The sequence below is a fragment of the Callionymus lyra genome, chromosome 16 (genome assembly GCF_982586985.1).
Source record: "Callionymus lyra chromosome 16, fCalLyr1.hap1.1, whole genome shotgun sequence".
Classification (NCBI taxonomy): domain Eukaryota; kingdom Metazoa; phylum Chordata; class Actinopteri; order Syngnathiformes; family Callionymidae; genus Callionymus; species Callionymus lyra.
Window position 1 is genome coordinate 10,666,662 of NC_141833.1, and position 14,421 is coordinate 10,681,082.

The 14,421-nt window shown below is 42.0% G+C and overlaps 1 protein-coding gene across 1 annotated transcript; it reads left to right on the forward strand.

Moving 5' to 3' along the window:
• Positions 1-9,230: 9,230 nt before the first annotated feature.
• LOC148063624 (semaphorin-4E-like) lies at positions 9,231-14,421 on the forward strand. The gene is made up of 14 exons (XM_087810320.1): positions 9,231-9,357; positions 9,908-10,053; positions 10,126-10,188; positions 10,260-10,358; positions 10,508-10,601; positions 10,653-10,730; positions 10,790-10,938; positions 11,031-11,209; positions 11,286-11,415; positions 11,496-11,721; positions 11,863-11,978; positions 12,052-12,209; positions 12,320-12,372; positions 12,458-14,421. The coding sequence occupies exons 1-14, from the start codon at positions 9,270-9,272 to the stop codon at positions 12,952-12,954; spliced, it is 2,076 nt and encodes a 691-aa protein (XP_087666446.1). The 5' UTR covers positions 9,231-9,269; the 3' UTR covers positions 12,955-14,421.

Consider the following 14,421-nt stretch of genomic DNA (forward strand, 5'->3'; position numbering starts at 1 on the left):
AAAGCGCTATATAAATAAAAATGACTTACTTACTTACTTACTTACAATGTTGAGATTGTTTATGAATGAGTAAAATAAAGTCTGGATGTGCTATTTCGCTTGATACTCTTTATAATCCGGTGCGCTTTTGTATGAAAATAGACCCTTTCATTGAGATTGCGTATATGGACATATGTTTTCTTTATATTTAGCTGCTATTATGAGCGATCTATGTGAGGTTTGTCAACAGTAATCGCGATCCTGCAGAGCTGACATCACACGCTAATAAACAGGAGTTTAGAAAAACACACATTGACAAAGTAATGATCCAGTTCCTAATAAATGTTCCTTGTTTATTTAACTTGAAAAAATCTGTATTTGACCTTAATTTTTTACACACCTCAGACGTAGAATCTGTTCAAAACATGCGTACATCTGATTTCTATTAGGTCACATCATTACTGTATCCCTCCGCCGTGCACGGAATGTAGACCCGTCACACCACAGGAATCAAATGGGATATTGTGCTTGTTTGTTTAAAAGTGCCATGGAATACAATTGTAGATGCAAGTAAAGATTCTGTCCATTTCTGATATTTATTAACAGAAACTGACTGATATTTATATCATGATTCATAATAATATCCATCAGTGTTACAGTAAGATATCCTCACACATTACACGTATAGAAATCATTTTTATCATGTCAAACACGACCATGTAAGGAATACCCGAAAGCATTTCTATGAAAAATTAGCATATATGATACTGTATTGCCTAAAATACACTATAGATTAGATAAGATTGACTTCATTATATTTTTATTTATCTTAATATTTGCCTGTTGTTTCATGAATCTATCTTGTTTTTGTGTGTGTTGCAGGTGGTTTGCTGCTGGTTATTGATCAATGAAGGCAGAAAGACACATAGATTAAGACAGAAACATCCTACCCATAATATGGCCCTACACAAAACTTAAGTCAAACAAAGCAGTTTGAAAAAATCGATTTTAAATTGAAAAATATATTTTTTGATGGAAGTAATTCTTTTTTGGATTGAATAATTGTCAAGGTGCTGAAGGAAACCCAGGCGCAGAAAGTGTCTGATTGTCAAACTTGACAGATTTATTAGCAGCAGGCAGAGGGATCGTCACAGGTAGTCCAGGAAATATATATCCGACAGGTTCGATATTCAGAAAAACAGGTCAAGGGCACAGGCAGGCAGAAAAATGAGAAAATGTACCAGGCAGGAGAGAGAAAAACCCAGAACAAAAAAACAAAACACAGAATGAGGCAATACAGAGTCAACAAAAATACACGTGAAAAGTCTTAGCTCTGGGTCTTGGGTGATGGAATGTTTTTTTAGTCTGAGCATTGTACTCCTGTCGAGAATGTTCCGAGTGGGCTCCCAGGAACGCTCCTCAGGCCCGTAACCCTGCCAATCCACCAGGTACTGGTAGCCCCGACCAACCCGCTGAGAGTTGAGGATCTTCCGTACCTCGAACACCTTCTCACCCTCAACCACCCTAGGAGGGGGAGGAGGTTTAGAGGCCGGAACCAGCAGGGACACTCTAGTGGGTTTAACCTTCGAAACGTGGAAAGTGGGGTGAATGCGCATCTCCTTAGGAAGGCGTAGGCGGACCGCGACAGGGTTCACCACCTTGGTGATGGCATAGCTTCCCATGAAATGGGGAGCGAGCTTATGTGAAGGTAAGTGGGGACTGATGTCTTTGGTGCTGAGCCCCACTCGGTCCGCCACCTTGTAGGCGGGAGCGTCTGAGGCCGCCAAACTCAAAAGTTTCTTTCTTGCCTTAATCCAGGTCAACTTGCACCGCTGGACTAGAGCCGATGCCGACGGGACTTGGACCTCCTCCTCGAGATCAGGAAAGAGAGGAGGTTGTAGGCACACTCGAACGGACTCATTCCCGTGCAGGAGCATGTGAGCGAGTTGTGTGCGTACTCGACCCACGGAAGAGCCTTGACCCAGGTGGTGGGAGCGCCGTAGACCAGGCAGCGGAGAGAGGTCTCTAGGTCCTGGTTGACCCTCTCTGTTTGGCCATTGGCCTGAGGTGATACCCTGAGGTGAGGCTGGGCCGGGCCCGATGAGTCGGCAGAACTCTGTCCAAAAGCGGGAGGTGAACTGGGGCCCCCGGTCCAAGACAATGTCCCGGGGCAGGCCGTGGAGACGGAACACATGGGCTAGGACCGCCTCGGCCATGTCTTGTGGTCCGGTAGCTTGGGCAGCGGGACAAAGTGGGCCATCTTGGAGAACCTGTCGACGACAGTCATGCCCTCCGAGGCCGGCAGTCCGGTGACGCAGTCCATAGATATATGAGACCATGGACGATCAGGTACTGGCAGCCGAAGCAGCTTCCCAGACGAGGGAGCGGATGAGGTCATGCTGGTTGTACACACCGGACAGGCCGACTCCGCGACGTCCCTCGCAAGCCCAGGCCACAAGAACCGCCGCTGCACCAGAGTTAGGGACCGTTGCCGTCCTGGGTGACAGGACCACTTGGACGCATGGCACCAGTGGAGGACCTGCTTGCGGAGGTTTTCCGGCACAAAGAGACGGTTAGAAGGACCAGAAGTCGGAGGAGGAGTCCGGCGGTTGGCTCTCCGGACTCGCTCCTCGACCTCCCAAACCAGCGACCCCACGACCAGCCCCGGCTTCAGGATCGGGGCTGTGTCAGAGTCAGTGGGGTCAAAAATTCGCGAAAGGGCACCCCACATCATAGTTCCGTTCCGCGGTAGTGAGCTTGCGGTAAAGAAGGCACAGGGGTGAATCTTGCCATCTGCAGAGCATCTCTGGGACAGGACCGTGCTAGAAGCGTCGACCTCGACCAGGAACTGGAGACGGGAATCAGGTTGCCGGAGGATGGGGGCCGGCCAGTCGGAGACCGCCTGTACCTTGGCGGGATCCATAGAGATTCTACGAGGGCTAATGATATAACCGAGGAATGAGACGGTCTGGACATGAAACTCCCACTTCTCTGCCTTGACGAACAGTTGATGCGCGAGAAGACGGTTAAGGACTGAGTGTACATGCTGGCGGTGGGACCGTTCGTCCTTCCAAAAAATCAGGATATCGTCTAAATAAACGAAAACAAACTGCTTAAGGAACTCCCGTAATACGTCATTCACCAAGGCTTGAAAAACCACAGGGGCATTGGTTAAGCCGAACGACATGACTTTTCCATTCGTCGCCCTGGCGAATGCGAACGAGATGATAGGCGTTGCGCAAGTCTAATTTGGTGAACACAGTGGCCCCTTTAAGAGTCTCGAACGCAGATGACATAAGCAGGAGGGAATAGCGGTTCTTAATAGTGATGTTATTAAGCGAGCGGTAATCAATACATGGTCTGAGGGACCTGTCCTTCTTGCCTACAAAGAAAAAACCCACGCGAGCCGGGGAAGAAGAGGGACGAATGATGCCTGTCGCCAATGACTCCTTTATATAAGTGTTCATGGCCTCAGTCTCAGGGAGAGAGAGGGAGTACAAGCGCCCTTGTTGTGGCTCAGCACCGGGTAATAGATCAATCGCGCAATCATAGAACCGATGAGGAGGTAGACTTATGGCACAAGTCTTAGAAAAAACCTCCCTCAGGTCATGGTACTCACGCAGGACGCAGGAGATATCGGCGACGAGGTTAGGCGCACTGGAAGGAGAGGCGAGCCTACGGGCAGAACAGAGAGAGAGAGAGAGGTGAAACACTGCTGGTCACAACCCAACCCCCACCCGACCATGAGAGAGGAGACCACTGGATCCGTGGCTGGTGTTGCTGGAGCCAGGGGAGACCCAAGATGAGGGGGTGCGGTGAGCAGGCCATGACGAGGAGCTGGTTCTCTTTGACGTGGCCATCAGCGAAAGAGAGGCAGAGCGGTAGAGTGCGGCGCTCCACTCGGCTCAGGACGTGACCGTCGAGAGCTTGGACCGGGATGGGATGTGGCAGCCGCCGGAGAGGAATGTCGTGTCGACTCACCGGCGCCACTGAGACGAAGTTACCGTCCGCTCCTGAATCGATGAATGCGGGTACGGACCAGTGGTGCCCGTACCGGCTCAGAGTCACAGAAATGGTGGGACGTGAGGGATGAGGAGATGGTGGTGCCGGACCCGTCCTGACCCTCCTCTCCTTTACTGGACATCTCCTGGCACGGTGTCCCTCGATGTCCTCAGACTGCACGTGGCAGACGGCGGTGCGGTGCATGTGCAGAGTGGAACCGCTGGATGGCAGAAATGGGTGCCCGACCCCGGGACTCCTCGGCGCGTTGACGAATCTCGATGCGGGTGACCAGCTCGATCATCTCATCCAGGGTCCCTGGCAGCGACAGCGGGATGAGGTGAACTCGGATCCGGGGAGTGAGGGCCTCGATGAAGACCTCAGCGAGCGTGGAGTCGGGCCAGTTGCTCTCCGCTGCCATGATGCGGAACTGGATGGCGAAGTCCGACACGTGCTGTGCCCCTTGGCGCAGGCGGAGGAGAGATCGAGCTGACTCTCGACCCAGAAGGCCACGCTGAAAAATGCGCTCCAGGACCGTGGTGAACTCCTCCAGCGAGGGCAGGCCCGGGGGGGCAGGAACTGGTTGGAGAGCACCTCCATCTGTTCACCCAGAGCTTGGATCTGTGCCACTTGATGGCCCAGTGTCTGCTGCTGGGAAACGTGCCAGGCGGCCATTGCCCCCATGCCGTACCTCAGCTTGGCGAGGGAAGAAGCATTACTCGTGACCTGCTCACGGTAAGTCACACTGGACTCGGGGGAGGAACTTTCTGCTGGGTTCATTGTTGGTCAGTTCGTTCTGTCAGGGTGCGGAAGGAAACCCAGGCGCAGAAAGTGTCTGATTGTCAACCTTGACAGATTTATTAGCAGCAGGCAGAGGGATCGTCACAGGTAGTCCAGGAAATATACATCCGAAGTCTGAAACGTGAAACACGAACTAGATGAACACGGGACAACAAGTGTGACGAACCGACAAAGACTGAGGGAGAGTGAGCAGAATAAGGTAAGGTAAGGTAAGGTAAGGTAAAACTTTAAAATTAAAAATTGTTTTTTTCCAGTAGCCAGCAATTTTTCATAAACAATAAAAAAAAAAATACATAAAAAATATAAAATATGAATGGGGTGAGGATCTTGACCTATTTTGCGACTGGTTGATCCTTGCCAGGTCAGAGGTAGAAAGTCACGCTCACACACAGAAGATGTTGAGCCATATTGCTAACCTGGGTTCATGGTGAACCTCAAGAGCACTCTGACTCCAGTCCAGCAGTTAGTTTACCAACAACAGAACCCAGAAAACCTTGACCATAAGCGTCAGCATGTCAGTGTGTCCTGCCACACAAATGTATTTATCATTATTACCAAACATGACTATTTTAATGACCAAAGTGTGTATGATGTAACTCTTAGATTCAAAATGATTATGCTCTATACGTAACAGGGCCACGCAACAGGGAAGCAAGGAAGTTACTCTCCAGGTGACACGAGACATGAACGAACTTGAAAGAACCATCTGCCCCGGAAGAGACGACCCCCTGGACAGGAAACTTTCCCTTAAATATAGCGATGCTCTATAGTACTGGACCGTCTTTCCCGGAGCTATTGATCTGTAGAGCTGCCGGCAAAGAGCGTGGCCGATCGATCGTAAAAGTTTGTATCTTTGTTTGACCTGAAGCGGCGAATAAACGACCGGTACACTCTGCATTGACCTTTTTTCTCCATAAAGCAAAGTATTAAGACCCGGACGTGACGTTGTGTTGGAGCGAAGGAAACGGACTCCAGTTTTATCCGTTTTATAATCATCTCACCTGCTGTGTTTGTTGGTCGATGCTATTCCAGAGAGGAATTGACCCCTTCCACCTCCGATGGTTAGTCCAGCACATCTCATCCCAACTAGAAAAGAACATAGAATTGCATTTTAGATTATTTCAATGATGGGATGTGCTGTAGGTTTTTGTGTTCACTATGTTTACAAATATTACTTACTCACTTACTTCACATTTGAAATCATTTGGCAGGAACCACAGAGAGAAAGGTTTCATGTCAAGCAGGTCTGGAGTTCTGGGCAGTTCTTGGAGGTAACTTCCATGCAAAAACTAAACAAAAACATACTAGTGCTCCCTTTTGAATATAATAAATAAATAAATACAAGAAAGTATACTTGATCATGCACTCAGAGATAAGCTCTCCATGTTTCCTGAGTCCATTGTTTTATGGTGTTTCCAATCTGGTTTACCTTTTTATGCTGGAATTTAAATTACTTTTCATTATTATTTTATATATATTCTTTCATTTAAAGAGAACTACAACAGATCAAATCCCTCATCCAAAAGGGTTAAAATAAAATATACTTATATATTTAAATACGATAAATATGTTATCTATATTAATATGCAGAAGTGATGAATGAAAACAATATCTTGAATATCAATAAAATAAATCGCCTACCATGACCTACCAATATAGCAAACTTTTTATTGGAATATAAATATATTTTCGTACTTTCAAAATATCAAACAAAATACGTTTGTGAGTTGCATTATAATTTAAAAAGCTATTCAGTGTTTTAGCGAACTAGCTCTCGTGCACAACGCACAACAGAAAGTTACATTACACGCAATGAAAACATTATTTTATAGAGTTGACTTAAAGCAATAATTATATCCGCTCTGCAGGAGCGCGAGCACAAAATGCTATAGCTCTTTGTCAACAAGTGTGACGTCAACATCCGGAGGTTTGAAGGAAGTTTTGTATGTAGTGTGGCAGTTTGAAAACTTTTTAGCTGACGCTGAAACTACAAAACTGAACTTGGTCTTTATACAAGTACACATCTACAATTCTTTTCCATGGCGCTTTTAAACAAACAAGCACAATATCTCATTCTATTCCAGATTAAATGCACATTTTTCAAGTTAAATAAACAAGGATAATTTTTTAGGAACTGGATCATTACTTTGTCAATGTGTGTTTTACTAAACTCCCGTTTATTAGCGTGTGTGACGTCACCTCTGCAGGATCGCGATTACTGTTGACAAATGTTACGTAGATCGCTCATGATCGCAGCTAAATAAAAAGAAAACATACGTCCATAAACGCAATCTCAATGAAAGGTTCTATTTTCATACGAAAGCTCACCGGATAATAAAGAGGATCAAGCGAAATACCACATCCAGACTTTATTTTACTCATTCATTAAAAAATGTCAACATTGTAGAGTTGTAACACCTAACAATATACAATATATTAACTTTTACAGGACCTTTTAAGCATGTATTACTCCACAAGAGCCTCTTGACTTCCGCGATGCGTGAAAAATCCAACCTTAAAAAAATACAAATGAAGCACTTTTTAACGATTTATGGTCACCGTGTACCACCTGAAAGTGGTTCAAGGTCGGTTAGAACAAGTGAAGGTATCGCACTGTTGACATTAATCATTTCAAGTGCGCTTCATAGTTTTAGAATTACGGTAGCCAAATAACAACATCAACACGTCACGTTACGTTACCATGACAACAAAGAGTTTGGCGACGCATCAAATATTACCCGGGTCGTTTGAATCTGACGTTGGGGAGTGCTCTGTATATTACTGGGTGACTCAGGTAGGCTAAAACCGACGTTTTTGTCCCCCCTATACCGTCACCCTAGTGACGCCCGGGGGCATTGCATGGCGTCGGACGATATGACGTCTCGGATGTGAGGACATGTTGGATAAACCCAGGCGGTTGACACGCGTTTCAGTGTATTCATCATCAATATCTAGGATTCAAGACATTTTATAGATCTTGCAAGGAGGGCACTTCTTACCAGAAGTTACATGATTTCTCGGTAATCACCCAAATTCCCACCAGATTGAGTACATTAAAGCACTTCTAAACACATTGATTTTATGACTAGTATGACCAAATTTAGATTCACTACCCAGGCATCCCACCTGTCATGGATTAAACAACTACAGTATATAAGTTACATAAACAAAATTATATATACTCTAGATCTAGAGGAATAGACACAAATAAATATGTTCCTTTTTGAAAATGGCTTTGACAAAAAATCTGCAACCAAGTTAATTTCTTCTCTTTCATTCACTGTGGGTTGTAAATCAACACAAGTTCCCTGTATTAGCTAGCACACTCTCTGATTAACGAATCAAAGAAGTGGAATACTATGACTTCACCGTATGCCTGCTGGAAGGCCCTGGCGTCGTCAACAACTTCATTAGGTAATGCGTGAGTCTAATCGACAACTATGTTTTATTTCAGTCCCGAACTAACAACAAATGATGGCTGAGCTCTGATTGGATAAATACTGTTATATAAATATTCATGTTTGGAAGTAGTGTGACCAGGGGGAAACTTATGAAAGAAGGCGACCATTTGGAATTATTTATTAAGTAAATATTCATGGGAAAAATAATTATGCACTTATATATCTTATATTTAATTTTTGTTAAAATAAGTCTATCATTTGGTTCTTTCTTAGGCCAGCAGAGAAGGTGTTGCAGGTCCATCACTGGCTGTACATATTTACTTCAAAACAAAGCCAACTAAGAGTTCACCTGATGATGGAAACCATCAATTTTTGCTAATTGAGAAACTTTTTGAAACAAGATATATTAAAATTATAAAAACAACATTGTTGTTATCGTTGTTGTGATTGAATGTATACATATATTGAACCATAGCCGTGAAATTCTTCTGTTTGTATTCAAAGTGAATACTTCAAAATTGATCAAGCAGAAAAACAGATCACTTAACAAAAACATCTACATTCATACAGAGAAGAAAAATCTTACTTAAATGTTTTGCTGTTATCACGTGTATTAGGTGTTTGTTGAAGTGTTCACTAAAATGTTTTTTACGGCCACATCTGGCTCCACGGTTGTGGGTTTTCAGGCCCCCAATTTATACTATTGGTAGAGAGAGTAAACAAATTATTAAAAAAATGAAGATCCTCATAGAAGAGTACATATTAATAATACATGCTATACACTTGTTGATTATAAGTGTTAATATATATTTAAGTCGCCCCAAAAATATTAATATGTCAACATTGCTAACTTTAGTATAATTTCTGCTTCATGAATTCCACTTAGCTTCTTGCTAAGTTAAATTATCACATAGGAACAAAGTCATTTTCACTACATAACACAGTCACTATTGTGAGACTTTATTTGTCATACAAAAGAATCAGCCTTTAATGCCTTTCATTTCTACACAGTTAGATTATAACTATAGCTACATCCGGCACTATCTGGTACACAACCTTAAAGAAACCTGACAATTCTGAGAAGCAAGAATGAATCTACTGCTGTACTTTCTGCCCCTGCTGTCGGCCCTGGCATCAGTACTGGACCCTGTCCCTCGCAGATCTGTGCCTTATGACAGTAAGTAACACTTAAGACTTTGTTCTTGGTACAATAGTCCATGAGTTCATTCATCATTAATGATACATTAGTCCAGTAGTTTATTCATCATTAATGATACATTAGTCCAGTAGTTTATTCATCATTAATGATACATTAGTCCAGTAGTTTATTCATCATTAATGATACATTAGTCCAGTAGTTTATTCATCATTAATGATACGTTAGTCCAGTAGTTTCTTCTATGTTAGTCTTTGTATTCTATGTTAGTCCTTGTATCCTTTGTCTTTGTTATTTTCTTTGATCTATGTTCTTTATCTTTAGACTTAAGATTGTATGAACTTGTTCTTTCTCTTTATTTCTCTTTGTTCCTGTTCTTATTTTATTTTGATTTATTTTAATGAAAAATTCCTATATTTGCTGTGGCTAATTGGAAAAAAACAATTTCCCGAAGGAGACCTGTTGAAGACCTTTGTTGAAGGATCAATAAAGTTCTACCTACCTACCCAGTTTATTCTTCATTAATGATACATTATTCCAGTAGTTTATTCATCATTTATCTTCTACCAAGGTGACAATAATAACACGTTTCAAGAGAAGGGAGTGTTGGACTACTCCACCATGTTGCTGAGGGAGGACCTGGGCCTGCTGATGGTGGGTGCCAGTGGGACGGTGTACGCCCTCGACCTCAATGACATCACAAAGAAAAATGACTCAGTAAGAAAACTACTATACTTTGTTCATTCTGCCTCTGTGCTCTTTAACATTTCACGTGATGTAATCTTTCAGGTGAAATGGGACGTGACACCAAAACAGGCTTTGATGTGTGAAAATAAAGCAATTGATGCAGCTGTAAGTTAAGATGTGTGTTTTCATATGTGTAATCCAGAACTTAATCTTTGGGTGATTTTATGAACCAACAGACTGAATGCAGGAACCAAATTAAAACCCTGCTGAAAAAACAGGACGGCCGGATGTTAGTGTGTGGAACCAATGCTTTAAAACCACAGAGTGATTACATGGTGAGAACTGTATGTTTATATAATGATGTGTTCATGAAAGATGTTTTTGCAAAACAACAAAACATTTTCATCATCATTTATCAAATAGTCATTTTATGTGAACATTTTTGAGGACTCATATTAGATTACCTTTATTGATGTGTTTGCAGTCATACATGGATGGAAACTTGACTCTCGAGGGAAATAATGAAGTATCAGTTTGTCCACTTGATCCTTCTGAGAGCTCTGCCTCCCTCATGATCGGTCAGATTTATAATGTTAAAGTATGTGATGAATCATTTTTTTTATTTAAAGGAGACGATGTGTACTCAGCTGTTGGAGAGGTTTTCTCAAAAGGATCTGCAATCAAAACATCCCAGACAAGCTTCTTTGGTAAATGAGATCAAACATCAGTGTTTCAGATCTTCATCACATTCATCTATCCATGACAGATCCGACATTTGTTTCAATGGAGATGATGCCTGAGAGTGAAAACAGTGACACTGGAGATGATGACAAGATCTACTTGTTCTTCAGTGAGAAAGCTGTGGAGTATGACAATACAACTATGCATGTTAGCCGAGTAGCTCGAGTCTGCAAGGTGAAAACAAAAAAAATTGGATGTCTTTATTAATAGATCTTTATGTTGTTTCTTCCTTGTGTTTACATTAAAGTAATGTTGGTGTTTTTTAGGGAGACCATGGAGGTCTTTTTGATCTTCTGAACAAGTGGACATCATTTGTTAAAGCCAGACTAGAATGTCCAGTTCCAGGTTGCAAAGGAACTTCCATGATCCAGGACACATTCCGCTGGTGTGACCCCCAACAAGACTGGAAGTCATGTTTGTTCTTTGCTGTCTTCACATCACAGATGTGTGTATCTTTCATCCAAGTTTTAATACTGTTGCTTCTCAAAGTTTATCCATCGTTACACATTCTTTCTATGCAGTTGCTCAGCAGTGTGTGTCTACAGTGTGACAGACATCAGCAGAGTGTTTTCAGAAGGAACATTCATGATAAGGTATTCTGATGGATGGATGCCCAACAAAGATCCATTACCAGTTCCTCGACCTGGCTCAGTAGGTTTGCTATGTTAAAATTTGTTTGAAATATATTCCATACATCTTATGAAATCCTGCTTCTGCTCATCTTCTTGCAGTGCATAGATAATGCAGCACGGAAGGCTGGAATCAATGATAGTAGAAGATCCCATATATTCATGGTTGAAGGTAGAGTTGATCTTCCCATAATAATTAAGGAGGCCATTGAGCCACTGGGAGGAAAAGCGTTGATGTTGAAAGGAGGAGGAGAATTCAGGAACATCATCATTGACCAGGTTCAGACCACAGATGGAGACAAACATCATGTGATGTTCATCGGCACAAGTGTGTATTTGTCATTGTCTCTTGATTAGAAAAAAATAATGTGCAAATATAAAACAAATCATGAAAATCTGTTAAAATATGGTAATAAGTATTTAATTAATGTCAAACATAAAAACAACTGTTTGTTTTCTGACATGAAAGATAAAGGAACCATCCTGAAAGCTGTGAACTATGGTGGTGAGATTTTCATCATAGAGGAAGTTCAAGTCTTTAAGACCTCAGAGCCCATCAAGATTCTCAAGTTCTCCAATGTCACGGTAATTTTATGACAAAGTGTTGAGCATCATGTTGAATTGAATCCCTGACATGAGTCTTTTTTCTGATGTGCAGCGTCAGATCTACGCAGGCTCAGACTCTGGAGTAGTACAGGTGTCCCTATCCTCCTGTGGAAGATCTTTGTCTTGCATGGACTGTGTTCTTGCCAGAGACCCTTACTGTGGCTGGGACCACGCTGCTGGCAAATGTTCAGCTCTTTCTGATTCACAGGGGTGAGTATCTGTTCTAAAATATGAGGTGCAGTGTTCAGGGTGGATCACAGTACACATCATGGTTATTTTGAGATAAAAACATATTAAAACATAATTATATTTTTCTTCAGAGAACTGCTCCAGAGTGTGAAAGAAGGCAATGCTTCTCTGTGTCCAAAGACTGGTGAGTGAATCACACCCCTGACAAAAGTCGCCTCCAATATAATGAATATAAGAACAGCTAAAATGTTGACCTGTGTCTTTCATAGAACCTCAAACTGAGAATAAATCTCTTACTGCTCCTGGATATTTAAAACTTTTCTGCTCTCTGGAATCAAAGCTGGCAACGATGAGGTGGGAGAAAGATAACTCCCCACTGATCTCTTCACCTCATCGTCTGGAGCAACAAGATGGACTGCTCATCCTGAAGGTCTCAAAGTCTGACACTGGTCACTACCGCTGTCTGTCTGTGATGAGCTCCAAAGATGCTGAATACAAAACCACAGTTGCCCAGTACAATGTCACCATTGAAGAAAAGACAGAAGAGACCCAACCTCAACAATACGATTACGCTCTCCTGTCTCTGCAGATTGGGTTGCTGCTGGCGGTTTGTTCTGTCTGTGGACTCCTGTTTTGGAACTTTTACAATGGCCACATTGCTTTAGCCCACGTAGGCTCTTGGCTGAGGGATCAAGTTTGCACCAACAGCAAGGAGCAAGTGATTAACAACCAAGAAAATGGAGATAACGTTTCCACTCATGTGTAAAGATCCTGAGCAGACCTCGACCATGCATTGTCGGTTTTAGGCACGGGTGAACCTGGTAGTGTGTGGGGTGACATTTAGATTAATAACATTAATCTGTCAAACTGAGCCTGAGAAACCTGGGAGTTGTTTGATAAAGACATGTCTCTTGTTCAACACTGCAGAAAACTGATCAGAAACTGTTTCCTTCAACTGAGAAAAATCTCTAAACTTAGTAAAATGTTGTCGGAACATGATCTGGATCTTGTAATCCAGGCGTTTGTTCCTTCTCGTCTGGACTATTGTAACAGTTTGTTTTCATGTCTTACAAGAAGGAGCTGTCTCGCCTGCAGTTAATACAAAACTCTGCAGCGAGAATTCTAACCCGCTCAAGTAGAAGAACTCACATTTCTCCGATCCTTAAAACTCTTCACTGGCTTCCAGTTTCTTTTAGGATCAACTTTAAAATTCTGGTTCTTACTTTCAGAGCTATTGATGGTCAGGCTCCTCCTCACATCACTGATCTGATCCAGCCTTACACCCCAGCTCAGGCTCTGAAGTCTGTGGATCAGAATCTACTTATGGTTCCTCGCACACGGTTCAGGACCAGAGGAGAGAAATCTTTTCAGGCTGTTGCTCCTAAGCTTTGGAACAATCTTCCTCTCTCTTTGCGCTTGATGGAGTCTACTGACTCCTTTAAGAAACATCTTAAGATGTTTCTATTTGTTCAGGCTTTTCCTTGATTTTCTGGAACTCCTGTTGTGTTATCAGTTTTATCTTGACCTTTAAAATATATACTTTATTGAATGTTGTTTTGATTGTTTAAGCGCTTTGTGACCCTGGTCTAGAAAAGCGCTATACAAATAAGAATTACGTACTTACTTACTTACTTACTATTATTCAAGGTCTAAGTGTATGTGGTGGAGCTGGTTGAAGGTTGGTTGGTGTTGTCAAAGGGTGACTTTGCTGGTCAGTAATTTAATGTAGCACCAGCAAGAGAGACACAGGCTCAGTTAGAGTTCTTAAACAACTATTTTCAAAAAATAAATAATTACATTAAACTCTACACTTGTATAGAGTATCACATTTAAAAAAGCAAAAATACTATTAACACCGTCGATCTTATTGCTGCAACAAAAAAAAACAAACATTTTGATGTTTTATTTCTTCTACTGATATGATTATACCTTTGTAGATATTTAAGTGACTAAGATTGTTTTAATTACCATTTCAATACATTTATGGTGTTTGATGTGATGTTATTTTGATTTGATGTGTATAAAGATCCAATAAAATGTAAAACAAAAAAAAACATGACAGAATTTGTATTAATTTATTTAAACATAATTTTTGAATGTGTACAGGATAATACTCCACTTTAACAGAATTGAAGAATAACATATTTCGAAAAATGTATTTGTTGTTCAATATAATATGTGATTTATTATGTGAAATTATGTCAGATAATAAAAATAAAAATATGCAGAACGA

What these genes read in the sequence shown, in the direction of transcription:
- LOC148063624 (XM_087810320.1), top strand. Translation starts at nt 9,270, where the DNA reads ATGAATCTACTGCTGTACTTTCTGCCCCTGCTGTCGGCCCTGGCATCA. An exon ending in ATAAAGCAATTGATGCAGCT is followed by an intron (nt 10,189 to 10,259) that starts GTAAGTTAAGAT and finishes ATGAACCAACAG; the next exon opens with ACTGAATGCAGGAACCAAAT. An exon ending in ATCCCAGACAAGCTTCTTTG is followed by an intron (nt 10,731 to 10,789) that starts GTAAATGAGATC and finishes TATCCATGACAG; the next exon opens with ATCCGACATTTGTTTCAATG.